Source organism: Euwallacea similis, chromosome 8 (assembly GCF_039881205.1).
Source record: "Euwallacea similis isolate ESF13 chromosome 8, ESF131.1, whole genome shotgun sequence".
Classification (NCBI taxonomy): Eukaryota; Metazoa; Arthropoda; class Insecta; order Coleoptera; family Curculionidae; genus Euwallacea; species Euwallacea similis.
Genome location: NC_089616.1, coordinates 158,365 through 185,841, shown reverse-complemented (window position 1 = coordinate 185,841; position 27,477 = coordinate 158,365). Strand labels below are relative to the sequence as shown.

General features: G+C 34.0%; 2 protein-coding genes across 3 annotated transcripts; both read left to right on the top strand.

The window, feature by feature from the left end:
* Positions 1–1,162: 1,162 nt before the first annotated feature.
* On the top strand, positions 1,163–5,059 carry Osi23 (DUF1676 domain-containing protein Osi23). The gene is made up of 9 exons (XM_066392700.1): positions 1,163–1,192; positions 1,242–1,270; positions 1,330–1,492; positions 1,550–1,719; positions 1,919–1,984; positions 2,146–2,238; positions 2,412–2,569; positions 2,765–2,989; positions 4,878–5,059. Exons 1-9 carry the CDS (start codon positions 1,163–1,165, stop codon positions 5,057–5,059), a joined length of 1,116 nt encoding a protein of 371 aa, XP_066248797.1.
* A 688-nt stretch (positions 5,060–5,747) lies between these two features.
* LOC136410468 (corticotropin-releasing factor-binding protein) lies at positions 5,748–25,567 on the top strand. 2 transcript variants are annotated; one of them, XM_066392635.1, is made up of 9 exons: positions 5,748–5,873; positions 9,798–10,129; positions 14,956–15,061; positions 15,364–15,527; positions 17,711–17,921; positions 18,198–18,373; positions 21,331–21,439; positions 21,653–21,815; positions 25,228–25,567. In XM_066392635.1, the coding sequence occupies exons 2-9, from the start codon at positions 10,004–10,006 to the stop codon at positions 25,232–25,234; spliced, it is 1,062 nt and encodes a 353-aa protein (XP_066248732.1). In that variant the 5' UTR covers positions 5,748–5,873; positions 9,798–10,003; the 3' UTR covers positions 25,235–25,567. The 2 variants fall into 2 exon arrangements, with proteins under 2 accessions (XP_066248732.1, XP_066248731.1); XM_066392634.1 differs by having other exon boundaries at positions 18,198–18,385.
* Positions 25,568–27,477: the final 1,910 nt, after the last annotated feature.

Sequence of the window (27,477 nt, the reverse complement as noted above, 5' to 3'; positions counted from 1 at the left end):
ATAAACTTAAAATTTGGAAAAATATTTTTATTTTTTCCTCGCTTTATTTGATGGAGCAGTTCAAAGTTATTGACATGTCATTATAGCAGCTTTTCCGTTTCAAACTGCTACGCTGTCACATTTGAAATCCAACATTTCGATTTTTGGCGATCATCATCAACTTGTTTTTTTTATGAACACCATCATGGATTTTCACATTTTTTTAATTCAGTTTTTTTTCTGATTATGATGTTAAGCACGATTTTTGCATGTTTAAGGTTCAATTTCGCAATTTGGTGCAAATATCAAAACTCTATGATATTTGCGCCACGACATTGTCAAATTGTAGCAGAGGAAAAGTTACAATGATGGAGTACCACTCATTTTGATTTACCTCACCAAATAAGTTCAGGAAAAAATAAAAACGTTTTTTTTTTAATTTAATTTTTTTTCAAATGCCTCTTAAACTAATCGGAATTTTTCAAATTTAAAAACGGCACATTCTTCAATTCGAAATCGAGCGATTTTGCTCTAATTTAATGGATCTCAATCTTTTATGGTTACCGATGTCATCATGGTTGAGCTTCAAAAACAGACTCCCTATATAGTATATGTATATCTGGTAAGTAAAGTATCGGTTGTCATACCGTAAAATAGGCAGGTCATACCTACCAGTAGGTATCTGTACATACAATGCGAAATTAATTGCCCATCTACAAATTCGGTAACGAGAAATAATAAAAAAGAAAAGAAAAAGCAATTCCTAAAAAACCTTTAATTAAAGGATTCAAGGCAACTGCAGAGTTCATTTCATTTCCCTTGAATATAGACGTAAATGTAGAAGAATAGTGGCTATTAGCGATAACTAGGCAATGAAACTTAAGCTCTGTTGAACGGTCGAAAGTAATCACATAAAAATAATAATAAACCATGGAGACATAAAAACTTAATGATTAGTCCATCTCCAGCGGCGTCCAGTTCAAAAATATTATCGAAACATGTTCTGTCTCAACTTTGAACGCCGCTGATAAGTTAAATGACCAAAAGCTCACATCAATAAGCTCGATACCCCAGAAGTTCCAAAACAATGATTTCGAAGAAATTTTCATGCACCATATGACTTCGTTCAACACCCCTTTGCCCTGAAACTTATGATTATGAGTTCTGCTTGAGACCATGAACAATGTCAGTATGTCAGTACTCAACCTTCATTGTGCGGCAAATAATGTAGCGATTGTCTTAGGGACTATTGTAGTTCTTAGATTAGTGCCCAAATTTGTTCGGAAATAATGTAAGTTTGCGCGAATAAAATTTTTGTATAATTACTGTAATTGGGGACAATTTGTTTAGGATGTTGAAGTTTTTTTTAATCTCTGTTGCATTACTGCTGCTACAAAATCACATAAAATTGACCAGCGTCGGAGCAATAGCACTTGGCAAGCCTACGATATGGACAGAAGTACGCAAAGGTTTCATGTTTCTTATGGACAAGTACCTGCCACATAAATTTAGGGTATACAAAGATGTATTTTAATTTGAAATTGTGATTCTAATCATATATTTCTTTCAGAGTTCTATTAATCCGGGCGATAAAGCTGCACTAATGCTGAAGGATTCTTGGAGGCGTAGAGGGCTGCGAGCGCTTGATAGGGTTTTGAGCCGTGATGTCATCATGATTACCGACAATATAGCCTTAATCAAGCGGAAAACTGACGTTGCCCTAGATGCAAAAAATTACAGGTAATAATTTTACGGCTCTCAAACAAAAAATCAAAACTCAATAATTCCTAATATCTACCTTAGAACTTGCCTTAACCGGAAAGAAGTTATCAAATTGCACACATTCACAATTCAATATTCCCCAGTTTCCTATATTCTAATGGAAAATAAATAACCCATTCTGTGCCATAAACATGTTGTTGAACTTTGTTTATTCCAGCATAGGAACACTAATAACTGCCCTCTTATTCGGTGGCCGTCAAAAATCCCTCGGGGGTGCACACTGGTGGATTTGAATTGACTTTGATTTTTACGATGGTGTTAATGGATTTCCTCGATTTCATCCTTGGAAAGTTGCTAAATATATTTGCAGGAATTAATACATTAATTTCTACTCACAAACTAAGGGTTAAAATTTTTTGAAATTATAAAAGGCGTTATAAGAAGGCCCGCCTGTGAGGACACGTTCCACCATATATCAAAAACCATGGCTGCTATGGTTTTATGTAAAAATAGTTATTTACCTAACAAGTGCGAAACGTAAGACTTTACTACACGCTGATTGTAGCAATCAAGCATTAGGTACAATATTTGTTTACGAGCACATGTACATTAATTTTAAGGATTTTTGTACACACACGTGCGGTAAAAATTTTACTGCACTCATGACAAGGTTAAATAAAAAAATAACAAACTGAGAAACTTATCAACAGGTCTTCGAGCCAACAAGAGATGAACTCTTCTACATCCGTCGCTTCATCATCAACTTGGAGAGAAGAACTTATCACCAAAATTGTCTATTTCCTAAGGACACGCGTAATTCAAATCAACTTTCGGAATCTCAATATAATACCGAATTTACGAGAACAAGGTATGTCTTCAATGTACAGAGATCGAAATTTAAATTGAAGTGGGCTCGGCTGAGAACATTAAATAGACTTAATATGTTGTGGAAAAAACTTCTTGTAGTCAAAGATTTCTGTTCTGTCTAATTAAGGACCGAATTATAATAATACCATGGTATTTTTAACAGGAGAACAATCTCCATGAAAATTTCCATTTACAGCTCGTCACAAAAAAAATGGCGGTCTGGGCTCAATGCTAATGTTCGGTGTGGTGGCTGCAGGACTGATAGTAATCCCTCTGGGCTTCCAGTTTTTGGCAGTTTTGGGTGGCAAGGCGCTCTTATTAGCCAAACTAGCCCTTATTCTGACCTCCATCCAGGGTCTTAAGAAAATTGCTACAAGTAACATAAACTACGGGCTTTATTCCACTGATACCAGTAGTCCTTGTAAGTAAATTTAGCTTGTTTTATGTCTCATCAAAATGTTATTGACTATTGCTATTACTACTATTGACTATTGACTATTGCAATTACTACACTGCAAGCTGGTTTACAATTACAAGTACCGCACAGCACGTCTTGTCTAGTTTGAGACATCGAACATCTGAGCAAATAACAAAGACATTGAACCTTACGATATCCCATTTAGTTCTAGTATATTTGATTTGCTGTTGAGTGTTAAACTGAATTAAACTCGCTTTCAAATCTAATTGCCAGTTTAATATTCTTGGAATAAGATGTCGGATTTTGTATCATTTTCATCAACGAAATAAAGTCTGAATTCAGGCTTTTTCATCCAAAATGGAGTTATTCACTCTTTTTATATCAGAGATGCCGATAAATTATTGCCTGCAATAAAAAGATCCATTTTAAAGCTTCCGTGTGTGGGCATAAAAATTGATTCATAAATTCCAAAGCTTCCGGAAGCTCGGCTCAGAATCACTTATGGTTATTAGGGGAGTACTGATAAATGTTTTCGTACCTGATTTTATTCAAAAAACTTTTAGGGATTTTTACGATTTAAAACACCTATTTCGAAATCACAACGCATCGTTTCTCAATTAAATTCTGTTGTTTAACAGGCGAAGAGGTATTCTTGTTCCGTGCGTTACATCAGTTTTAAGTTTGTGGAATAAAAGGTACTAAAACATTACTCTGCGTGGAGAGTGAAAAGGCTTACGGAAGAGCGTTAAAATTTAAAGCATTATAAGCTTATTTCTTGTATAATTTTGTTTACATTTTATATGCAAATCTTATTAAAAATAGGCCTATAAGAGGTTCAGCCACAAGGTAATTTTTCGGCTGTAGTAATTCTCGTTTGGCTTTTTCTAACTAAATTATTAAACTAGTGTTTTAATGAAACTGGATTATATTTGGACTGAATTGATCTTTTGTCAGCTTACCACCTTTATCGAGCCGTTTATCCAAGTTACGTTTTTTAAGTAGGTTCTGCCATATTGTTAATTTTTTTTTAAATTATCCAAAACTTTTCAGTAGGAATAACGTCAGACTTGTGGACTTAAGAGTTTCGGACAATGGTTGGTTGTGTCCGATTCGTAGTATGTATATCGCTCCAACTCTGGTTCAACTGGTTGGAATGTGCCAGACTTTGTTCAATTAAAATGATTAAAACTAGAGAAGTAGGAATCGATTTCGCAATTCGGGAATTTATAAAATGGCTCGTCAAACTGACTGTGGACTGGATATTCACTTTCAGATCACCCTGAGTTCGCCGTTTCAGGGACACTGTTTCGCGCAAAACGTCCTTTCTAACTGTAATTGAGGTTTGTTGGTGTCAAACAACAATATACGTGTTAAAATAATATTGAGAAAAACGAGTAGATTACGTGAATGACGTGACAAAGTGAGGAACGAGCAACTTTCGGGACAAGTCATGCTGGCTAAGTATGAAAAAGGAATGTGTGCCCTCTTAGTTATTCCTAAGAATAAGGTACATATGTCTCTTCAGATTTAAAGTTAAACCTACCCATAATAAAAAAACGGTCTACGACGATGGCGATATTGTTACGTCGACTAGAGTTTCATATGTCTATCTACACAGGTCCTAACAGTTATTGAAACAAAATGTTGCAAAGCATGAGTAATTTATTTTTTAGAAGTTGAATATATGTAGATCGGTGTGAGGAGAATAATTTTTTAAAGATGAATTGCTTTTAAAGAAAATTTTAAAGATGAAGTGGTTGAATTGAAACATGACTTTAAGGTTCGGAAGCTTTGCTATGCTAATATGCCACAAGCCCATAAAGTTATATTAAATTTTCTAAAAGCTGTAGACATCTTGGAATACTTAGAATAATTCTTCTGCGATTTCCAGGGCTCTATGATCGAAAAGTGGCCTACGATTTTGACCCATACCAGTCTATTTACCAATCCAGTTCATTAGGCAACAGTCCAGGCCTGGATAGATACGTAAAATCCTCAGATTTAACTCCATTTTATCCTACAATAAATCCGAAAGATTCTTATACAGCACCTAAATCTCTTCTTTCGACTTAACCATCTACTATGGATGAATATTTATTTAATTTATTCTAATATTTATTTATACTGTTGCGATTCCCTTAAGGAGGGGTTAACAAACTTTTGAAATTGTTAGAATGTAATTGTATAGTAAATTATTCGTAGTTATTAATATGTGTTTTATTCTAATATTGATGAGAACCCAAATCATAACTGCGTTGAAAAAACTTTTGTAACAAATTCACTTTTGTAACATAGAGAAATCTCGAAAATTATGCCATTATTATTTCACTTAAAATATCTTTAGGCAATATTTACCAAGTAGGTAACTTCAAAACGTCATTCATAGCAAATCCCAGACTGGGCCAAATATGTTTGCTTTGTCGTTCTAATTTATTAAATAATTCCCAGTACCAATAAAGCACCTAAAAGCTACTTTCCCTATTACTTGGGTGATTTTCTTTACAGGTCGTTTGCATTTTATATTGTTTAGCTAATATTTCCTTGTTAAAAAATTCATCGACTTGGACACTCTGTATATATCGAAACGCGGTTATTTTGTATTGAATTTAGAAGAACAGCATTTACGTAAAAGTATGTCTTTTGTTGACACTTGGTTATGAATGGGAAGACATAAATAGGAGGCTCTCTGCAAATATTTACAGAAGAAGTGTTTTTGCTATACTTACATTAAGAAAATATCAACCTTTGATTAATACATATCCATCGTTTGTTCGTCTAATATTTGTCTTGCGATAAGTATCTCGAAACCATCAGCTTTCTGCTAGATTTTACAGTCCTTCGTGACACAAAAGAGTACGTATCTTTAGCTTAAGTGAAATTTTGGCAGGTATGTTTCTTCAATATAATATAAAGTACATAAATTAATACAGACCCTTTTGGGCCTTTGATACTACGTAAGTTGTTTATCGATTGGCCCTTCAAGTATCGTGTTTACCGATTTATTAAAGAACTCCCCCAGACTTTTACGTTCCGTTTATTAACGCAATAAATAATTTTATAGCATTGGCTAATGAGTAATTAAGAGAGTGGGATTTTGCTACTGTAGGTATTATTTTTGTCTGGGTGTTAAAATTTGTTACTTAATGGCTTTAACAACTTATTTATTAATTGTGTAAGTGTATCTTCAGTGCAAGCCTTGTTAATGTCAATAAGAGCCTGTTGACTTGTGTGTAGTTACGTAAATAATAGATCTATTCTGCCCTTTGTAAAGATACTAATTGAAATTTGCAGTAACTATTCAGAGTGAAAATCAATTAAGTGTGAAACAGTCCAATTAGCATTGATAAGTTGCAGGCATGCATGACTGATTCTTATTTTTTCAGTAATAGTTCAATATTAATTAGAGGAAAAATACGCGGTCTGAGCCTTAGAGCAGATATATTTTTTCTGGTGCTCGAGAAAACTATTTAGATTCAAAAAAGTTATGATTCAATTTTGATTTTTATTTCAATAAAATTTAATTCTATATAAGGTATAGAATTAAAAAGGTGTATATAATACAAACTTATTTATATTTGCTGATGCATCGGCCATGCATCCTCAAACACTTGTGCAGCGTATCGAGGATGCCCAATAATATATTGAACGCATATTGGAGTACTGGTCAATTTCTCTATTTCTATGAAAATGATGTTGCCAGCAAAGTTACTATGTAGGAATTTTAAATACCGGACCTTAAATACTAACACATCAAACTCCTGGTAACTTTGCCAACAAGAAAATTTCCATAGCCGGGTAGTGGGTAACATCTCTACTTCCATAAAATGAAGGAATGTGTATATGAAAGAATAAATGAATGAATGGATGACTGAATGAATGAAGAAGACGGAAGCAAAAAGAGCCTTTACCATTTCTGCTGCCTCAGAAATGGGTCCGTTACATACCACCTAAATGGAATTACTGGAATCCTATGGAATTGACGAAGTCGACGAGTCGATTGGGATCTAATTCCTTAATCTCGTTGGACAACCAAATTGGTTGTCACAAGTGCTACGCGTTGGGAGGTTTGAAAGCTCTATACTTTAAGCACGTACCAAGATCTAGTTGTATGTCTCAATGCTCATGTTGGAGGAGGAAGCGGCCGCTCAGTAGTCTGGGCGCCATCCTCATGTTCCTCTTTTGAAGTTGAAGGAGAAGTCTCGTTGGTATGGTATTTTGTTCGGCCATGTGGGAGTGAAGGTGAAGTTTACCATGTTAGAGTCTTATTCCTTCTAGTTTGCGGTTTGAGAAGGCTTTTGGATGGGTACGCCCCTGTTTGCTAATGTACTGGAGGGTACCACAGGGGAGTTCTCTTACTGAAGAAGTTAGAAGCAGGCTAGCTATTCAATTGGCAACCCTCAAAGGGAAGTCAGTGGAAGAAGTGGGAGACTTCGGCTTTCCCTGGATTTTCTAAAGCTACTGGATTCTACGCAGAGTCTCAAGAGCAAGCACCAATTGACGATCATCCTCCAAATGAGAACTTTTTTGTTAGAAGTAAACGACATTCTCAACTAGTGATTAAAGACTTCCGACACTCCCGGTTAAAAAGTGTTAGATTACCGGAGTTTACCACTTACCGCAGCTTGAGGTCCATCATATCCCTTAGACTCCTATTTCCATGGAAATTACCTTGTTGATAAAATTACCGGAATATTGATCTAGTGACTCTAAGGGCCGCATTAATAATAATAATACTACTGGTGACTTTACCCGGATGGCAATTTAGAAGGAGACCACTAACCGACTAATTCAGGCAACTCGCATGTTTCTCGGCCATTTCATTATTAATAAGTAAGTTTTTATGTCCTTCAGAGGTAATAGGGCAATCTGCAGGCAGTTTCAAGGGAAGTTAATATCCATAGAAATCAAGAAATTAGCCAATGCTTTGCGTTGATTTTACTGTTTCTATAGACAGTTTTCTTCTGGTAAAAGTATCTGACTTCTACTTTAATTAATATTAATTAATCCTCTTTTCTGCATGCCTCCAAATTTAGTTTTAATTATTATTGTATAAGGAAATTCATGACTAAAATAACAGAATTCATTCGAGAACTGGCTTTAGGGGGTTTGAACTCCCTAAATATTTCATGAAATCTCCTAATGCTAGATTCGATTAAAACATCATTTATAGATGATGGATCTAAACTTAGAATAGTTCGAATAACCGTATCAATGATGGATTTTCGAGTACAGCGTACTTTCTATCCTGATTTTTAGCTGTAGAGGATACTCGAACTGATATTGCAGGGGATTTGGAATACCTATGTTAACCTCATTTTAGGTTTCGTCCGCCAAATTTTAAATTGATTGACATGAATTCACAGTGATATTATGCAACATCAGAATTTTCCAGAAACAGCTAAAAGAAAACTTAAACCTCATAATCGGTTTGCATTTGTAACTAATTTAGCTCTAAATGACTCTAGAGTTAGATTCACTTTTAGAAGTTTCGGACATTTACACAACAAAAATTTTGAGGAATTTTATCAAAAAGGAATGTGGTCAGATTCTAATATTATTAATTTATAAACTTATTCACTTTAGAAAATTTCCTCTATTCTTTCTTTTCCATGAGTCTCTTTCTAATGATTTCTTACTTCGTTAATCTTCCTAATTGTTTTATGTCGTCACCTTTGAATTTTTAGGTATATTAAGTATATTAAGGATCTCGAAAAAGACGTAGAGAAGATTTTTAAAAACTAAAATTACATTTAATCGGGCGTTATTTTTAGTCTAAACTAAGTCTAACTGATTTTAGAGGGGTCTAGTGCCCTCATCATAATCATTTGAGTTTTAAAGACTTAAAGACTGATCGAAGTTAAACCCCGATCTTTGAGAAATTGTCTTCTAAAATCTTCCTTACTGGAGTTTTCCAAACCAAAAAGTTAGCTTAATTAATTATATTATTAAACAGGTTCATGTTGGTACTTGCAGTGGCGTCAACTAAAGTATAAGTAAATCTATGATTATCGTAGTATTTTTTCCAAAATAAATGTTTGTTTACTACGAATTTCTTAAACTTATAAACACGTAAAGCTCCTTTTAAGCTATTTTTAGAGACAATATTTCCTCCCTTGACACGTAAAATTCATTACTCAAGGTTGGCAAACTTTTGCCTTAACCAAATATTAATGTAGTTAGGTCAGGGAGGGACGGTGTCCTGATTTTATTTGATTCTTAATTACTTGACGAACAATATTCAAAACCTTTTACCTTACTAATACTACGAAGATGAGATGATCTAAACCCAATTGCCAAGTAAAGGCATAAAATAAAGGAAGGACAGACTAATTTGGTTCTACTTTTAAAGACAAAAAAATAGCACTTGACCTTAATATTTATCTAATTATTAATAATTCTATGATGGGTATAAATGAGTTCATCATCTGTAAAGGTAAAATCCTTGAAATTAGTCCCTGAAGAACACAATAATTGCAGTTCCAGTGGAGTTTTAAGTCTGTTTGAACAAACTTCCTTGAACTGTTATTTAGCCCGATAAAACTGGAGTGTATACGTGCCCTGGAAAGAAATTTGATTATCTTTTCTAGAATGTATGAATAATGAATTTAAATATCAAATTTCTCATGATTATCAATGCTAAATAAAGGTACGCATATGAATGAACATTCTAGAAAGATTCCCTATATTTGCTTACAACCCAAATTTATTTTTAAGGCGCTGTTTCGCATCCTGTTTCTTGTCATTTAAATGCTTATTAAGACAGTGATTGATATGTGTGGTATTTAAAGGACTCTTCTATGCACACTTTTAGGGTGAAATTTAACATTACATGGAATATGAAGCGCTCCAGCCATCGGCATCGCAGCACTATGTAGCAGCGCAAGACGCCCTCGACGCCTTTTTGGACGCTATAAAACGCGACGCTCCTCAACAACTTGTTCATTGGCCGCGCTTCCTCTTGCACATCCCGGAACTCAAAAACCCTTTGAGGAAGGGCCGCATCTCAGAATCCGTAACATGACTTCGGCCGTGGTTTTGAGTTTCCAAACTTTTTTTTCCGCTAGTGTTTTTGCTTTGGTGGCGGTCAGCGGTCGTCCAGACGGATGGACGGCGTTGGTTCCAACCTCCGGAGCTCCCTTTGGGGTAAGTTGGTATTTTTATTATCTTTTAATATTTGAAATTATCAATTTGAAAGTTTTAATACTACTGATACTTTAGTCTTTCTAATAAAGCAATATGGCGAAATTGCTTAAAAAGAATTCCAATCATTTGTTTTCAGTTAAATTAATAATTACTTCATTAGTAGAATAAGCCTTCTTAAGACTTTCCCTTGAGCTTCAAACAATTAATTGTTTGCAAGGCATTGAAAATTAATTTGAGAATCTAATCGATTTGATCGAATCGAGAACAAAAGAAGCAAAAGTATGTTATCAAGAGAAATTTCGTCTTCAAATATTATTAACGTACAGTATATTAAAAAGTTAAAATTTGCACTAAGGCATCTCAAAATTATACTAAAGCAAGGGTGCCATCGAATCGCATCGCATCAGCCTAAAAGAACTGAGAAGTTTGAAAAAAGATGTACTACCTTAAACTGGCAAACTGCACCAACGAATTAGAAGGTCTATAACTCTCAAAGTATTGCGCGCAAATAATCAAAGTACTCAACCAGAAACAGTGGCGCAGTCGCCTGCCACTTGCCTTAACAAAATTTAAAATTCTTCTTTTTTAAAGGAACTGAAAATTTTAATAATCTATAATTACCAAAATAGATTGTCCACGTTACTGAATTTAGAATTGTGCTTCGATTGTTACATATAAATGGTACGCATAATTCAATGCTTGTTTAGTACATGAAGAAAAACAGACGTACCCTTACGTTTAAGGATATGAAAGTTACTATCTCGAATTTGCATAAATGTATCAACTTAAACATACTCTCTGCACCAATGAATTTCGGATTCGATTATGCCACAAGTGTTTTGGATAAACAGTAAAATTTGCAACTAGTTTGGACAAGAAGCAGTAGTCAACTCGCTTTTTGATATACAGAACTCTCATTTGCACGATCTTAAAAAAATCTGAAAAAAATTGTAAGAACTGGATGTGACTTCTTGGTTTAGTTCTGAAATTTCTAGGTAATTCCTTTATTTAACTATTAACAATTGTACGTGAAATGCAGTTATCTGGAATCAATTATTTGGATTTATAAGAAATTCGGAGTAGCCAGAAAATTTTGAGTTTACATTTGATTAATCGTAGTGAATACATTTAATGCCTGTGATATTGTTGGATAACTTGAGCTATTACAATAGAAGAAACTGGTAACTCTACCTGTTGAGCTGTAAAATCTGAAGATAACATACTAAAATATGTCCTAAATTGATTTACAATCGTAAAGGAATTATATCTAACATTTTGGTTATGATGATTTTTGGTTCATAGTACCTTCTTTATATTTATGTAACTAGAAAATCTGCCAACGTTAAATCTTAATAGTTTGGCAGTATCGAATCTCTTGTTGCCATACCAAAGCCGGAATTAACCTTCCTAAGAAGGTACAGTGGAATTTCTGGTATTTTTTTCTGTAGACAGCATATAGAAAAATGTCTACTATTTAGTTAGTTAGTGTTCTTACCTAATTTCTAAAAATTACTTTTCCAACAAATTCGTACTTTATTTGTCTGTTGGACTATGATCATTTATTATCATCACAATTCCTTTCTCTAATCTGTGCATTAAAGAAAGCATGTTTCTCAATCTGTACGTCCAGTTTTACTGCCTCTTCTCACTAGTAAGTTCTCTTCAACAAGCATTAGAGTTCCCCCGCAAGAGGCACTTAAAACAGGACTCCAATTCACTTTCGAGACTTACTACATTTTGTCGAAAAACCCACTTAGACAGTGGGTGGAAATATTCGAGCTTGGGGCTTTAAATCTAACAGGAATTTCCCCTATATGAAGTTTGTTACATATTTACAAACCGTATTAACTTGAGTGAGAATAAATTTAATTTTTGAGTGATATGATGGATTTATGGAAGAGTATGGAAGGACTTCCAGATCGTACATCATTTTGAAAATTGATAGTAATAAGCTGAGAAACATGTAACAAGAATAGATGATTTGATTGAATTTGCAGCAAAACAGAGGAAAACCGCTCTCAAGATTATATTTGACTCTCAAGAATAGCAGCCAAATAGGTCCAATAAGCCTTTGCGTTTCTACTAAATAACTAATTTTAAAGCATTAGAGCCTTTACTCTACTTATTATCCCGAGATTATCTGCTATACTAAGAAACAGAGAATACAAGAACTGGCCAAAGCTTTCTTAATTATGTTTTAAACTGAGCTAAAGTTTCGAGGTTACAGGAAAGCTCCATTTTCCATAGAAACCAACGCTAAAATGTAATTTTAAGCTTAAGCATTAGACATGGCACTTCCATCAGGGCGCCTTCCTGTCCAAAATAACATGTCACTCTTAATCTTGTTAATTCTTATTCATCTCCTGCTGAACTACAGCTATATGCTCGCTATTTTGGTCACGATTCATAGACGTGGATTCAGTCCATTAATATTTCAGCTTAGTGAATGAAACTCTGGCAAAGACTCCCAATTTGTGTGTAGTTGTTGGCCTAAAAGTTTTCAGTTTAGACACAGCAGATGGCCGCTAATTAATTCGGAAAACTGTCACTTTAAAATTACGTCTCGTGCACTTTTAAAATTATAAATTATCGTCCTTTCGGTAATTAGTTTGGAAATTAACAACGTGCCGTAAAAAAGTGAATTTTTTACAAAAAAAAGACTAACTCGTTGGGTATTTACATGCTCAGATTAACTCGTGGGTGTTCAACTTCGTAGATTTTTAATAATTAAGACAAATGTTTGTATGTATATTAGTAGTTCTTATGACTAAAGCAAAAGTGACAATAACAATTCGATGTGATTTATATAATTGTAAAGAATTTTAACCCGCATCTAATTTATTGCCTTTTAGCTCAAAAAGCACTATAATTATTAATTATAAGCTGAGTACTAATTATAAATAGCTGTCTTGCTCATTAAAGACACGCACCGATAAATCAATTATTTATGGAACTATGAAGTTGGCCTATCAAGGGCTTAATTCCAGTATGTTAGTTTATAAAGGTATGATTGCATTGTTAGATTAAATTTTATTTCGTCCGTGAACATGACGCTGGTTGATTTAATATTAAACGGTATTTGGCCAATATGCCGGATGGGCACAAATGTATTTCTAAATTGAAAAAAAGGTCATTATCTGCATGTTGTGAAGAGCAGTTTTAATTTGCAATTTTGAGTTTATTGGTTGCGAGTGGATTCTATTTTTCGATTTGAGCTGAGAATGATGATGTTAAAAGTTTCATGGCAATTACCTGCATAAGTTAAAATCTGGCCCTCGATAAATAGTCGCATTTATACAATTTTTTGTGCTGATATAATCAAAAACTCTACACGTGTGTGCTCTTTACAATAAAACTGTTTTTTTATGATAAATGAAAAGGTCTCAAATGCAATATTTCTCAGTTTAATCAAATTTACAAGGTTATTGTATAATTCATACGATCACTTATTCATCCACGAATTCACATAAACCAACAAATTAAAAAAAAACTACTTTGGATATTCAAGATTTAGACAGATTTACTACAACTGAGGTGAATTTTCTGAAATACAATGTTTCAGAAAAGTAAAAAATACTACTGAGGAGACGGTAAAATTTGTTTATTTTAAAGTTTGAAGAAATGTTTATCTTTTTTCTAAATTTGAAACAAACATAGCAAATATTGAGGTAGTGGTGAAAAGTCAAAAACATTACAAATTTTTGAGGATTTTAGAATTGTAGAAATACTCCTTGAGAATAAATAATCAGAGAGATTGTTGAGATAATTGAGAACTGATGAACATGGCAGAGAAGTGGACATTTTTAATATTTTGAACGATATTCTTGAGGATGAAACTGATTCTAAAATTTTGGGAAACATTAAGAATTTGAAATAAGGAAATCTTTGTTGATATCTAGGGTATTTCATAATTTAGGGTGTTTCCTTGAGAAGTATAGAGACCAACGTAATAGCTGTAGGAAAAATCCAAGAAGATTAAAGCATACTACGTCTTCATAAATCATTCTACATAGCTCTGGCATTGATATACGTATGTCGATATTTTGGAGATGACCGTCTTTTTTACACGGGTCAATGTGGCCATTTTGTATAACCATTTTTTGGACAATAAATTTTAAAAATGTCAAAAAGTGCATAAATATATAAGGCAGGTGTTTGCCGCTTTTATTTGTTTGGTTAGTCTTAGCCATATTTGCTTGTTCTTCCTGTATTATGATGAAAAAGTAAAATATTTTAAATACATTTTTTAAGTAGAGATGAAGAATTGGAAAGTCTTACACCTACACAAAATCATTTCATTAAGAACATTAATATTTCGCATACAAAAGTAAATTTCTAATAATACCGCTAGTCCTACATATTACAACGGTCAGTTTATTGCATGCCTGTAATACAATTTTGTTGGATCGCAAATCATTATAGTCGAATGTAAACTAGGAATAATTCCATGTCCCCGCTGATTTACTGCCAGAGATAAATAATTAATTCTGACCAACCAAATGGGCAGATAAATGTGTTTATTTTGAGCCATGCTCCGGTTGGAGAATTAGAGAAACAAGAATAAATATATGGATGAATAATATAAATGAAATGAAGTTATCTTTGCAACTTCCGAGAATCAGTTCTGGGAAAATACGTCTCAAATGGATGAGATTAAGTGAAAGTGGGCGGAAACAAGAATGAATTTTCATTTATATTTAGCAAAATATGGCGGGAAATTCAAGAGAATTGAAACATAAAAATGAGAGTTTATTTTCATATGCTGAGTGCGACTGTTGGGTTTATTCTAGATATAAAAGGAATTTAATGAGAAATTTATTTTCTAGGTCAACTTCCGGCCGTCTTCAAAACTCTACTTTAACCAGGAAATTAGAGACGATTTCCTGTCGCCCTCTATAAGGCCCAAAAGGGTTTCTGAACATCATATCGAAGGTAAATTTGCCTAAATTGCTGCTAGATAGAGCAATTTAATCAGCTGTGCACACGTGCGATTTTAGTTAACCAACATCAAAAGTGCGATTTAATATACTATACATGTTAAGAACGTGGCTGGCTATTCTTTAGCATATCAAAGCATTCTATAATAATTCCATGTCGAAGAAGTTAATGCTCAACTCTATTAACTTTTTCTCATACATACTTAAGGAGTTCCAAGATTCGTCGGTCCATTTACGGAAACTTTAAACTTTAATGGAGTCTTAGATTATGCTACGTTTTCGTTTTTATTTTTCTAGAATGTATGCATATGGCATCAGAGGAGGGTGAATTTTATTACAAGGAAAAGATTCACTCGGAAGGAAAAGTATGCGGGATCTACTTTTTCGGGGAACCGGACCAAGTGATAGAAATAACTTTCAATTACCTCGACGTTTCTTGTGAGAATGGAGGTCTTGTTGTGGTAAGAATTAAGAATGTTCATGCTCGTGCTCATACCATCATACCCAATTACTGCACCTTAGCCAATGTTCCTTGGTAAGTTTGTTTAACATATAGATTTAACGAACAGAATGGAATGAAAAGTCAGGTATATTCAGTTAAATCACCTCAAACAAATCTTTAAAGTTCTGAAGCATTTTTTCACGAGAGAGCAATATTTTCAGATCTATTTTATATGGTAGGCAAGCCTTTGAAATTTTAAACCTTATACTCCACGACAATATAATTTTTTTTGAAAACGTTTCCTAATAAGATTTCTAGTAATTTCTTTCAATTTTGAATTTGTTACTCAGGTTAATACAATCTTGTGAAGCTAGATTTCCACAGTATTCATTTTAAACTATTCGTTGAAATTCTGAAATTTTTTCTAGAAACTCTGGGTGATAGTTTCCATTTTCTTGGTTCTTCACTTGGATTCTAGCTGTTATCATCTGAATGTTACAGTTTCCTTCATTTTCGGCATTCTCTCTCTGGTTCATCGCTTTCATTCTATTGAGTTCGACATGCCAGAATTCATATTAGAGACGCACACTCATGAATTTAACTTTCTTGGAACTTCTTTTGAGTTCGAGAACTTTCGCATTCTTGGAGATTCCAAGCCAATGATAGATTTAGTGTTCCACTTTTTAGCTATTGTTACCTAAGTGTTCTAATGTTTCCATGAATTTTAGTATTTTTCTTGATGAACCTTTTATTTTGTCTTCAGCAAGTTTACACTCAGCTATTTTTTCCCTATTTCCAGAACTTCAATTTTAAGCGATTCTAGTCTCCGGTTGATAGATTTTATCTCTATGTTTAGGCGTCAAGTTGTTGATATCAATGTTTCCAAAGTTCCAACATTCTTTGCAATATCTTCCGGTGATCATGCCGGGAAATGCAGCTCGACTAGGTTTAATAAAGCCATGACCTTGAATATAAGACTTCATTTTCCTAACTCGTGGAACAGAAATATTTTCAATGAAATTTTTCATGAAAATCTAACATAACGTTCGTCTTGAAACTACATATCGATATAAAATTAAATCGCATTTCGTTGATATTTGCTGAAATCACTGTTGGATTTGTCTCTTATATCCAATATAATAGTTTACCTTGTCAAATGCAAGTTAGTTTAGGTTTGATTTAGCTGACTGAAGCAGTTCAAATGACACCACTTCCGTTACGCACTATTTACTTTGCTTTACAATTTGGTATTTTGAGGAATATGGGGGTAATCTGCATTATTGAAAATAATAAATGTCTCTTTTTATTCCAACAGGTTCGTCTCTTTTGTGTGTGGGCAGGATACTGAAACTGCGATCGAATATTAAAAAGTTATATTCGAGATATATAGAAAGCAATATTACAGAATAATCTTTAAATAATGAAATTTACATTATCATAGTAGACGGAATTCTTATTCCAATGAAAGATAAATATAGCGGAAGAATTCCAATTTTTATCTTGTGGATAGTGGGAGACTGGGAAAGGAATTATTATTATTAGTTTTCATTGTGAACCGCGTTTACAAAAATACTACACTTAAGTTAAGAGGAAGTTCCGTGTGTTTGCTCGTTTTGAGTTGCGAGAAAGTCAAGGTTTAAATTGAGAAAATGAAGTGAAAAATATGCCTAATGTATAACCTCAACTATTTTTGTCATTAAATAGATAAAAGGCACAAGAAAGAGGTTTTATTTTAAAATCATCTGAAATTTTTTCCAGTATTCTCTGTGACTTTTTCTACCTACTTTGTACATATTTGTGATATATCCATCTCAGTTCACCAAGAGTTTTGTTTTGTAAATTTTTCTCCAAAATTGTATCTTTCACTTTTTATGCTTTTTCCTTTAAGTATTTAGATAACGAGTTAATTCCTAGGAGATTTTAAATTGAGTAGTGACATAATATTAGCAAGACGTCCATAGAAAAGTTTCTTCGGTCCTGACTTAAGTGTAAAAAATAAAGTTTCTGGGAATAAAGCAGGAAAATGTTTTCACAATTTTCCATTCTATTGCAAGCCAGCATTGTCAAATATTGTTTATAAAGCTTCCACGAAATTTTGAGACAACCCACGCATAGTATCATTATATCAAGCCTCCAGCAAAACTATTCGTTTCAGTAGTTAACGAACAAAACAAATTGCCCTTTAATTTCCTCGGATTTTAGGTAGTTGATGGTTGGGAACTGAATGGCGAAATTTTCCCGAATCCGGACGACCACCCCAAAGCTCTAAAATCACGATTCAACGAATTTTGCGGCAAGAAGAAAATAAAAGAAACTTTCGTAAGTTCGCAAAACGTGGCCCTAATCCAGCACCGAATGCCCTTTAGAGGCGCTAGTTTCAGTTTCAACGTGAAAATAGTGAGAAATCCCACACGTAAGTATGAAACATTAATTAGAGCATTATAATCTTTCACTTCACTAATTTCGGGCAATATAGCAACAATTTTGTAAGATTTTATCTGTCAGAGTAAGTCCTTTCAGTCAAAATTAAACTCAATTAAGTTTAAATACCCATTTAAAGGCCATTTAAAAGTAAATTCTATTTAGTGAGGAGTGAATTTTGGCCCTTTTACAAGGCCTATATACGCCGGAATTGCCACTCCGAGGACATCGACGTCAGAAGGATAACCATAAACTTTGTTCTTTATAGCTTGCAATGTTCTGGTGCAACTTGATGAGACTTATACCCTCCGAAACTACGACAGAAGGTCAAATTGCAGCTTAAGCTCTTTGTTTCCGGCTTCAGTAAGGGTTTTAGCCCTTAATGTTGGCATTACACCTACGAGGGAACGAGGGATTGAATTTGAAACTGGCACTTTCCACAAGGTTCGAACTGAGGTAGTGCATGCTTGATTCTATAACGCATTCTCTTAGATTTTTTTGTAGTCATAGAGAAAAATATGCCCCATTTCTTTCCATATATGCAAGAGTAGATTTAAATGTTAGAGGGCTCTGTTAATTTATCTGTGTCATCTTATATGTATGTATGTACACAAACGAGCAGTATACGTCAACTCAAGCAATCTTCCATTTGTTTTCCCTGTGGGAGTAATCTTTCATAAATTTTCATTCAGAAAGGAAAGGTTTGAGGGTTTTTTGCTGCCTAACAGATTTCAGCTGAGGTTTGTAATGGATCAATCTGCTTAAAAGAAGAACATTTAGAAATTAATTCCCGTTCTAATGAATTTTTGAACGGGTTTCTAGAATTACTTTTAGAAAGGGGTTTTAAATTTTTAATTTGTTTTTAAATATTTGACCTATCAGAGTAAATGTAACTGAACTTTTAGTAGTGAAATAGTTCGTGCATCTCTGCATAATATAGGGTATTTTGAAAATAATTAAGTATTAATAAAATAATAAAATAAAAAGCAGAACTAAAAGACATTTCATATACCATAAGACTCTTCATAATATAAATATATCTTCAATTGAAATGGCAAACCCTGTCTTTCAGGAAGTGAGTTCGGAGAAATAGATATATGACATTGGTTAATGAACCATCGGACCGATGATCCCTGCAGTTATATCAGTTTTTTTCCATACCAGAAACGCTTTCAAAAGCTGATTTTGCCATGAAATTTATCAATTTTCATGTGTATATCTGATCTTGAATTTGTATTGAGGCTGCTCAGCTATCAAAAACTTCAAGAATGAGCTTGTAAACGAGATGAAGGAAGTTATGAGAACTCGCATAATTCTTCTCACATCAGGAATTTCCTGAAGACTATGCCTAATGCCTCGGATATATCTTCAAGTGTATATCTACCTATACACTTAGAATGATTTTAATTTACGTTCAGCAGATGTCAAGAACACCATGAATCACCAGTATTAAAAATACTGTCAAAAGCCCTAACAAATTTATTTATTATAGATATGTGTTGAACATTTTAGGTATGGATCAAGATTTTATGTATCTCCAAGTGTATAGAGGTATCACCAGTTCAAGAAGAAGCATAGGGATTGTGCAGATGGAAGAAGGACCGCATAAAATTTAATATGCCTCCGAAAAAGACCAACGAAGTGGATTGTGGGGCTAGTGGGTGGAGTGAGTCTGGCCGGCGTCTCCACTTCGATATTTAAATTAGTATCGATACAGCTACTTTTGCGGCGTTGGAGATTTTTAAAAATATCAGATGTTGCACACAATAAATGCTCTACGTTTTTGTCCACGCAGAAGTTTCGGCCGAATGATTCATAAACCTTAGGTTGCACGACTTTCGTTATCGATTTCTACGTTTTTGTTACAATGAGAACTGAAGAGTAAAATCATTTACATTTACCAAATAATTACATAATTAAATATTAATCAGACCTTATTCAATTAAGATAAATAATTTATAATATTTATTACAAGTACAAGTTAATCCTAAAAATATAAAGAACGATAGTAACTAATAATAAACAATAACTACTCGATATTTTATACTTCTAAATAATTTACAGCACAAAGCAAAAAGTAGTAATGCATATAAGTAAAAAAACATTAATTCATCACTAGAACTTATATTAGTAAAAATTCTGAAACAGTGAAAAATCTGGTAAAACTAAATTGACTCCGCCCACTGGACTTGTCCGCCTGGCCGACCTCTCCACTTCGATGTTTAGATTAATATGGATTTTGCTGCCTCCGAGGCAATGGAATTTTTTTTAAACATCAAAGCAAAACATAGTAATGGAAATAAATGAAAAAAAAGCAATTAATCCATCACTAGAACCTACAGTAAAAGTTCTGAAACAATAAGAAATCTGGTAATACTGGACTGACTCCTTCCACGTAAGCCGCTAGTCTCTCAACCTACTTTGTTGATCTTTGTCGGAGGCATATTAAACTTTATGTGGTTCTTCTCCCATCTACACAATTCCTATGTTTCCACTTGAATTGGGGATACCTGCATAAATTGCTCACAAAAATAATCCAAACGGCTCATTTTTCTTTTTTGAGAGCTCATATTTCAAAAAAGCCTTGATTGATTTTCATCAGTAAAAAAAGATACTGAAAGTGCATTTCATCTACTATATCGACCATCAATCATTTTGAAAAAACATTATTTTAAATAGGTTTCTGAAGATTTTCGTATTTTTTAATGTTTTCAAAATTTGAAAATTATTTCTTTTAAGAAACTCTATTCCGTTGTTAGTCCCTTGATACTGAAGATTTCAAAGCTTGTGCAAGCAAAATTGACTATTTTTCCGATTTCAAACATTTGCTGAAGATTTTTACATATCTTGCTACCTCCACAAAGATTTACTTAACATAGATAAGAAATTTTCAATGCACATTTGTTCTCCCAAGAAAGATTTTCTTGCATGTTTGTTTTCCTACATGCAAATATCTCTAAAATAGGGCACATTACCCTCAATTTGAAGCAGTTTACATTAATTTTGGGGAGCCTTGTGCTCATCAAAGAAACTTTTATCCTACTATGAATATTTCCTCGCTGATGCAATGTATAGAATATTTTCTAGAAACGAACATTTTCCTTATTTTGAGCAATTACAGAGACGACGTTTTTTAGGAAAATTCTCTTTTTAAGAGGAAATGCTTCTCACAAATTGTTTTTAAGGAATATTCCCTGAAAGAGTACTTCGGAAGCACTAAAAGCCACTATCCGACTAATAAACTTGAATTTCTTTTGCCTCTTTATGTGTAACCATCGTATGATTAGAATTTACAAAGTACCTTATTCTATTATTAGACTATGTCGAGCAACAATCTATTCGTTTGTAAAACTGTTATTAAAGGCCTTAGTTCAGAAGTAATGGTTGTAAATTTACTTTAGTGCCAAAAGCGCGGACTGGGGGATTACGTTCAAATAGGAGGCTCGTTTGGACTGGACAGTAGCAACATGAAAGTGGCAGATTCCCTTTGTGGTCTCAACTCCAAACCAGGTAATTAATCTCTACCATATATGACAAACCGCATTACCGTAAAACCCAATTTCCCTAAATCGCCACAAAAGCGAACGATTTCTAGCTTAGTTATGATAAATTTTAGTTCCTTTTTAAATTTAATTTGTAAAAAAATTCAGTAGGTACAAAGGATTTTGCTAAAGAAATAAGATTCTCGGCACTAAAATTCTAATTTATTTATATATTTATCAGGCAAATATTCGGAATATATCGCATGTGACACCACGACAGTACGATTAGTGTCCAGTGGGGCCTTCGACAATTCTGTTACAGTATCCTTTTCGAGGCTGACAGAAAACGACATTAACAACTACATGAGTGTCGTCTGCCTCCTTGATGATATAACTCTGGAGATGTAAGTAAATCTTTAAAAAAACGTTTTTATTTTTCAGATTGTTTGATTGCGTTATATCGGTAGTCAAATAATAAGGAAGAGCTAAAGACGAATTTTGTAGATATTCCCAGAATTTGGCTTTTCAAAGTTTAAGCCGGGTCTGTATTAGTGAAATTTTGGGTTATCCAGAATGAGGAAAGTATGTGCGGTTTTCTCACTGCTAATATTTATATTTATTTCAAAATGATTAAAATAAAAATTTATTTTTTCTTTGTAAATAATATTATGCAAATTCGACAATTCGCTTACAAAATACCTATATAACTCGTTTTAAATTTGTGAGTTTTTCCCCAGAATCTGCGTGTCAATTGACCTGCAATAGAGGTATCCTTTTGGAATATTGAGAATTTCCCAGAGTTATTAGGTGTACAACTTTGCTTCCGCCGTTTTTGAATAGATGTATGTAGCGGTAAGTAATGATCGAAATAAATAACCCCATGTGGGCATGCAGGAGCCTTGGGCACCTGTTAACATAACCTCATAAAAATATTAGTCTATTTGTGTCTTCATCATAAAGTTATTCGCAATTGAAAATGTCAGTGTACGAGCCAAATTCTCGTCATTTGCGGGAGGTTTTACTTTTCTGCTTCAATATGAAGAAATCTGCTGCTGAGGCTCATCGAATGCTCTCAGATACTTATGGGGAAGCCACTATTAGTGAAAGGACATGTCGTGAGTGGTTTCAGCGCTTCAAGAACGGTGATTTTCACGTCGAAGACCAACATAGCGGTGGAAGAAAGAAGGTTTTCCAAGATGCGAACTTGGAAGCATTACTTGACGAAGACTCGTGTCAAAGTCAACAAGAATTGGCACAATCATTGGGAGTGACTCAACAAACAATCTCAAAACGCCTCAAAGACATGGGAATGATTCAGAAGCAAGGATATTGGGTGCCGTACGAGTTGAAACCAAGAGATATTGACAGGCGTCTGTTCGCTTGTGAACAGTTGCTTGCAAGGCAAAGACGGAAGGGATTTCTGCATCGTATTGTGACTGGGGACGAGAAATGGGTTCATTACGATAATCCCAAACGCAAAAAGACTTGGGGATATCCCGGCCATGCTTCCACGTCGACGGCCAAACCGTCTATTCATGGTTCCAAAATCATGCTCTGTATTTGGTGGGATCAACTCGGCGTAATATATTATGAGCTGTTACAACCAACTGAAACAATCACAGGTGCTCTTTATCGAACCCAATTAATGCGTTTGAGCCGAGCATTGAAAAAGAAACGGCTGCAATACAACGAGAGACATGATAAAGTGATTTTGCAGCACGATAATGCTCGACCCCATGTTGCGCAAGTGGTCAAGAAATACTTGGAAACATTGAAATGGGAAGTCCTACCCCACCCGCCATATTCTCCTGACCTAGCTCCTTCTGAGTATCACTTGTTTCGATCCATGGCACATGGGCTAGCTGACCAACACTTCCGGTCTTATGAAGAAGTAAGAAATTGGATAGAATCGTGGATCGCTTCAAAAGATGTCCAATTTTTTCAACACGGGATTCGTATGCTGCCCGAAAGATGGGAGAAAGTAGTGGCCAGCGATGGACAATACTTTGGATCCTAAAGGTATAATTAGTTTTTTACAATAAAATCGCGAAATTCGGAAAAAAAACGGCGGAAGCAAAGTTGTACACCTAATATATGCATATAAAATGAATGTTTAGTGGAATCGATAAATTGGATTTAAAGATGTAGATAGGTATTTATTGTTTACGTCAGTGGAATGGCTGATTTGACCTCGTGGCATCGCTCTAAAAAAGATATCGTTTTAAGATATTAGTTGGACTTCTTCCCACTTTTTAGATGACTTCTTTCAGAGTTTTTTTTTAGTTATTTCATCCATTTAATATAAATCCTTATCCTTTCATGGTCGTTTTTTCTAGCGAGTTGAAATGGACTTTCGTCTTCAAATTGCAATTGAGTTACTATTTAAGAGGCTTGTTTTGTCAACATTGTAAAAAATACTTGATTGAGGCTTTCAGTAGAGCCTTTGTCTGTTTTTTCTGTTTCGAGATAAAACATCGACGATCGAAATATCGAATATAATATGATTCAATACCATAATTGCATATTCCATTACATACGGAGTATACTCCAAAGGTTTTTATACATGACCAACTTCGCATCATAAACTAAAAATATCCATCTTTCTATTGGAAAGGCACAGAGCGAAAAAGATGCAAAATACGATTAGTACATCAAAGAGAAATTCAGTCTTAATGCATTTCTATAACTTTCAACTTGCTTCCAAATATCGAAAGACTGGTTTTCAACTCTTGGTAACCTTTTTTGTTGAATGCTCCTTTTGGTTGTGTCCTATTAAAAAAAAATCTTTCATCACATGGAATGAATGATTGACATTCACAAGTCGTAATAATAACACAATTAAAATGTTTGCGAGGGAGTTTGCTTTGTTCCTTTTCAGCGAAGCACTTCAACTTTTTGTAAATTTATTCCTTTTGTAAAAAAAAATCTAAAAAAGGCGTTCGCAGAGCATTTGCGCTGATAAGGAAATGTCCTGGAATATTCACATATAAACATCTTTTAATGTATTGCTATTATGTCGATTTATCATTGTGTAAGCTGAATTTTAATGCAGCTCTTTTCAAACTCTTTATGAATATTTATGAAGGTTTATTTTTGCTGGGTGATTTTCATTGAAAGTTTTGCAATTTTTGCAATGGTTGCAGGGTTTTAACTGGTTTGGTATCACCAGCTCAAGTAGAAACATAGGAGTTGCGCAAGTGGGAGAAGGAACGCACAAAGTTTAATATCATTCCGATAAAGACCAACGAAGTAGGTTAAGAGATTAGCGGTTGAAGTGGTAAGAGTCGGTCCAGTGTCCAGATCTCTCACTGTTTCAATATTTTGACTAATATAAGTTCTAACCATGGATTAATAGTTTTTTCTATTAAATTACATTGCTGTTTTATGCTCCAATATTAAAAAAAAATCCATTACCGGGAAAACAACAAAATTCATACTAATCTAAACATCGAAATAAAGACGTCGGCCAGCCCAGTAGGTGGAGTCCATCCAGTGTTACCAGATTCCTCACTTTTTTAAAATGTTTACTAATATAAGTTTTAGTCATGGATTAATCGTTTTTTTTTTTCATTTATTTACATTGGTGCTTTTTGCTCTAATATTAAAAAAAACAGTCCATTGTCGCGAAGATAGCGAAATTGATACTAATCTACACATCACAGTGGAGACGCCGGTCCGATTGACTTCACCCAGGTCGTTGTTAGTCTTTGTCGGATGCATACTAAACCTTATGTGGTTCTTCTTCCACTTGCATTCCTATGTCTCCATTTGAATTGTATGTGATTCCTGTATGTTATATCATCGTTTTGTTTGCAGGAAATAAACTTCTTCCCCCAAGAAGACCTTGCTACAAGAGGAAACCGTTTGATCTTCGTTATTTTACAGCTTTCTCCTGAGTTTGCACAGGACATAAAGACTTATTCGGGTATTCATGGATGCGTTTTACTATAATTAATTTATTATTACTTCGTTTCTGACAAGTTCTTAAAGAGTCTTAAATATTAATATTAATTTATTTACGTATATCTACTCATAGAGTAACATTATTATTGTTTTTGTAAGGGTTTGGGCGGTAAGGCAAGTTGTAACTTCTCATTGTATGTACAAAGTGAACTGAAGCATCTGTGGAAAATAAATAATAATATCAATAACTGAACATGTGTGTTTATTTGATAATAATTTTCCTATTTGACTAATGAACATTAAAAAATAAATAACCTAACGAAAGAGGTAGTTATCTGTTACATGAGGTAAGGAACTCTCCAAGAATTTATTATATATTATAACTGTGTTTTTAGCTGGTTAGATGGCGGGTCTGCTATTCTATAATTTATCGACCCGTTTAGCTCATTCTTTCAATCCTAGAGGGCGTAAGAGAAGATCAATAACTACGTGCTACAATCCTAATCTATAAATTACACGTCAGCCAGCTTTCACGATTGCTTCTTCCATCCTGTACAAAATCATTTTTCTACTACTTCCTAAAGAATTGGACATTCTCAAACTGTGTGTTTTTCCAATAGATGGCGATAAATGAATATTTAAATGTCACATCTCAAATGAGAATGCGCAAGAAGAAAATATTATTTTATTGAAGGAGTCTACAGATTTTCGGATTTCAAAACTAAAAAAAAATGAAACCAGAATCTCTGGTCACTTCTTTGACAACATTATATAGCACTAAATTTTCAAGTAGAACCAGATCATCCAATAGTTCTTGAAAATAATCGTAAGCCTAGATTACTCACATTTTATCTGAATACTTGTCTAGGTATGGCAGCACCACTAAAAGGTGATTCTGTCAGGCGTCACTTTCACAACAACTTATTTATCTTACTTATCCTGGACAACAACAACCTCATCAATCAACAAGATGGAGGGAGAGCGGTCAAAGGATTCCAGAAATTTTAGCGGAGAGTACGCTAACACTTCATTTGGCTGATAAGCAAAAAATTCAAGTAATTATGAATCAATAACATGGAAAAGAAAGGAACTATCTCATCTACAATGGATTCGTAAGAACGATTGGCTTGAAACCATCAATTTTTGTGACACAGAGATATCTAATCAGGACTACAAATAAGATTTTACTTTAGCATTGGAAGGATCTACATTCCAGAGGTCTAAGAAGACTGGATTATCTTTCTTTCGTCCATCCTCCATGATTCATCCATCCGCTATAACAGAGAGTTTTTGGGAAAAGGATTGCACGAAGAATTTCAGTATTTGAACCGTTTTTGTAAATGAGTTCAGATATATTGAGAAGACGAATTCCACTCCAACCTTGGAATCTTCTGAGTCAAAATTTTATGAGAAGGTTGGACTTCGAAATTCTACCTCTTAACCGACATATTTGGAATAACTTTTTTGTACTGAAAGTGAGGAATTGCTCCATTAGTCCAGTAGATAGGTCTAGAGTTATTCATGAATAAGATAGATCCCAAAATAAAACCAAAAATCTTTAGCTTAGCGCCTTGGAAAATATCTAGACAATTTTACCTTAAAGGGACCAGCAAATCTAAAAGCAAAGATTCTTACGTGTATCAAGTGACTCTTCTTATTGCTTCTTTTTCATCTTCTCTATGCTGCAACGGAGATGTAGTTAGGAACCATGTATTCTTGTTTTTTCAAAACAATAGTGCACATAAGTTGTGGTAAATCCAAGTACTCACTAGTCTTTAAGAATAATCAAATGATGGACTTGATGATAGTATGCTAGGAAATTGCTCAGCATTGGAAAACAAAAGAAAGTAGATAAGTCATTAATGTTGAGATAGGTGGGATTTACCTTTGTTAAGGTGAGGGGGATGTCTACTGCAAAACTATCTTTCAGACACAGATTTTGGTATCAAGAACATCAACTATTATCCAACTTTTTTCAAAAATAGTTTACAAACAAATGTGTCTTGTTGTATTCTTCGCTATCTCTTAAATCCTGTCTCTTAAACGAATTCCTCCAGTTTAATAATAATTAACCTAAAATCTCATTTCGTACGCACAGGCCTTTAAATTTTTCAAATAATAAATATTCCTCCGGAGTTGGCGAACCACTCAGTCTCCCTCGAG